Below are 1,236 nucleotides of genomic sequence, written 5' to 3' on the forward strand. Positions count from 1 at the left end.
TATTCACCAGATGCCCCGGCGCCCCCCGCTGGCCGCTTGCCATCCTGAAATTAGATTATGATAGGATGTGAAGCGGCAAAGGGGGCGGGGCTTACATCATCAGTGAAGATGGCCAGTTTGCCACTTTCCAACATGTCCTCCAGCTCTTCATTGGTGGTGGTTCTTCCAGCTGTGAACACACACACACACACACACACACACACACACCGTGATTAAATTAGGGTAAATCAGACGACTACGGAACAATTAAACACACTTTGTTTCTCCTTTGTTAATGTTTGCTAGCGCATCATCACATTGTTAGCGTGTAAGCATTTGGTTAGCAGGTGGCACTCACTGATCTCCAGCTGTCTCTGGATGCGGTCCTTGCAGCGGTCGCGATATTTTGACTGCGTGGTGTTGTACTCAGTCATTACCTCCACAAACTTGCGCGACAGCGTCGAGTGCTGAGGGACAGGTTGGTAAAGATTGAATCAGCATCAGTCTGTAAACCAATCACTCTGCCACACCAGACCTCACAGAGAACATCAGGGATTGCTGCGAAAAATTATTTTTGACTTCACTGTTTTGAAATCGCACCAGGCCACAGGAGGCAGCGTAGGCTACAACTGTACCGTACGTGAGGCTAAAAACGACTTATTTCTCTACGGACTCTAGTCTGTGAGGTTAAATCACTGACGTCCTCTGGTGTGACAACACTGAGGTCACTGAGGTCACTGAGGTCACTTCTTGTCTCACCTGTGTCTTACGGATCCTAAGATCTGCTGATGATCTGTTGAGGCCCTCCTCCTGTTCAATGCTCTGCTCAATAGCTGCAGGAACACACACACACACACACATGCACAGACTTGTCAGTGTGTGTGTGTGTGTGTGTTTAGTGCAGAGTTAACCTCCTTCACTGGTCGTTGGTTCTGCTGTGGTCAAGGGAGTGATGTTCGTCCGTTTACCTTTTAATTTTGAACGCACTTTATTGGCTGTTTTCTTGATGTCAGCTGTGAGATCCTCCAGCTCCTGCTTGGTCTCTGAAAGGACAACAACAACAGCAGCAGCAGCACAGGTTTAGTCAAGCCGTAACTGAAGCATAAACCTACCAGCTCTGATTCTTAAGGTTAGCTTTAGCCCAAGATAGCTAGGTTAACTTTAGCCAGCTCTATGTCCAACTTCAGGTTAAGCCAGGTTCAGTTAAGACAGTGCTTCTCAAATAGTGGGGCGAGCCCCCCTGGGGGGGCGCAGTGA

General features: G+C 48.5%; 2 protein-coding genes across 7 annotated transcripts in view; both read right to left on the reverse strand.

Moving 5' to 3' along the window:
- The window catches only part of LOC103393431 (RNA binding protein fox-1 homolog 1), a 363,631-nt gene that overhangs the window by 290,652 nt on the left and 71,743 nt on the right, over nucleotides 1–1,236 (reverse strand). The window lies entirely within an intron of this gene.
- The window catches only part of stx1b (syntaxin 1B), a 10,094-nt gene that overhangs the window by 1,722 nt on the left and 7,136 nt on the right, over nucleotides 1–1,236 (reverse strand). Inside the window, exons 4-7 of the mRNA XM_008330411.3 lie at nucleotides 948–1,022; nucleotides 739–812; nucleotides 338–446; nucleotides 96–169 (exon numbers count right to left, since the gene is read on the reverse strand). Coding sequence (XP_008328633.1) covers nucleotides 96–169; nucleotides 338–446; nucleotides 739–812; nucleotides 948–1,022 — 332 coding nt within the window. The remainder of the gene's footprint in view (nucleotides 1–95; nucleotides 170–337; nucleotides 447–738; nucleotides 813–947; nucleotides 1,023–1,236) is intronic.

Source organism: Cynoglossus semilaevis, chromosome 17, assembly GCF_000523025.1.
Source record: "Cynoglossus semilaevis isolate Cse_v1.0 chromosome 17, Cse_v1.0, whole genome shotgun sequence".
In the NCBI taxonomy this organism is placed as follows: domain Eukaryota; kingdom Metazoa; phylum Chordata; class Actinopteri; order Pleuronectiformes; family Cynoglossidae; genus Cynoglossus; species Cynoglossus semilaevis.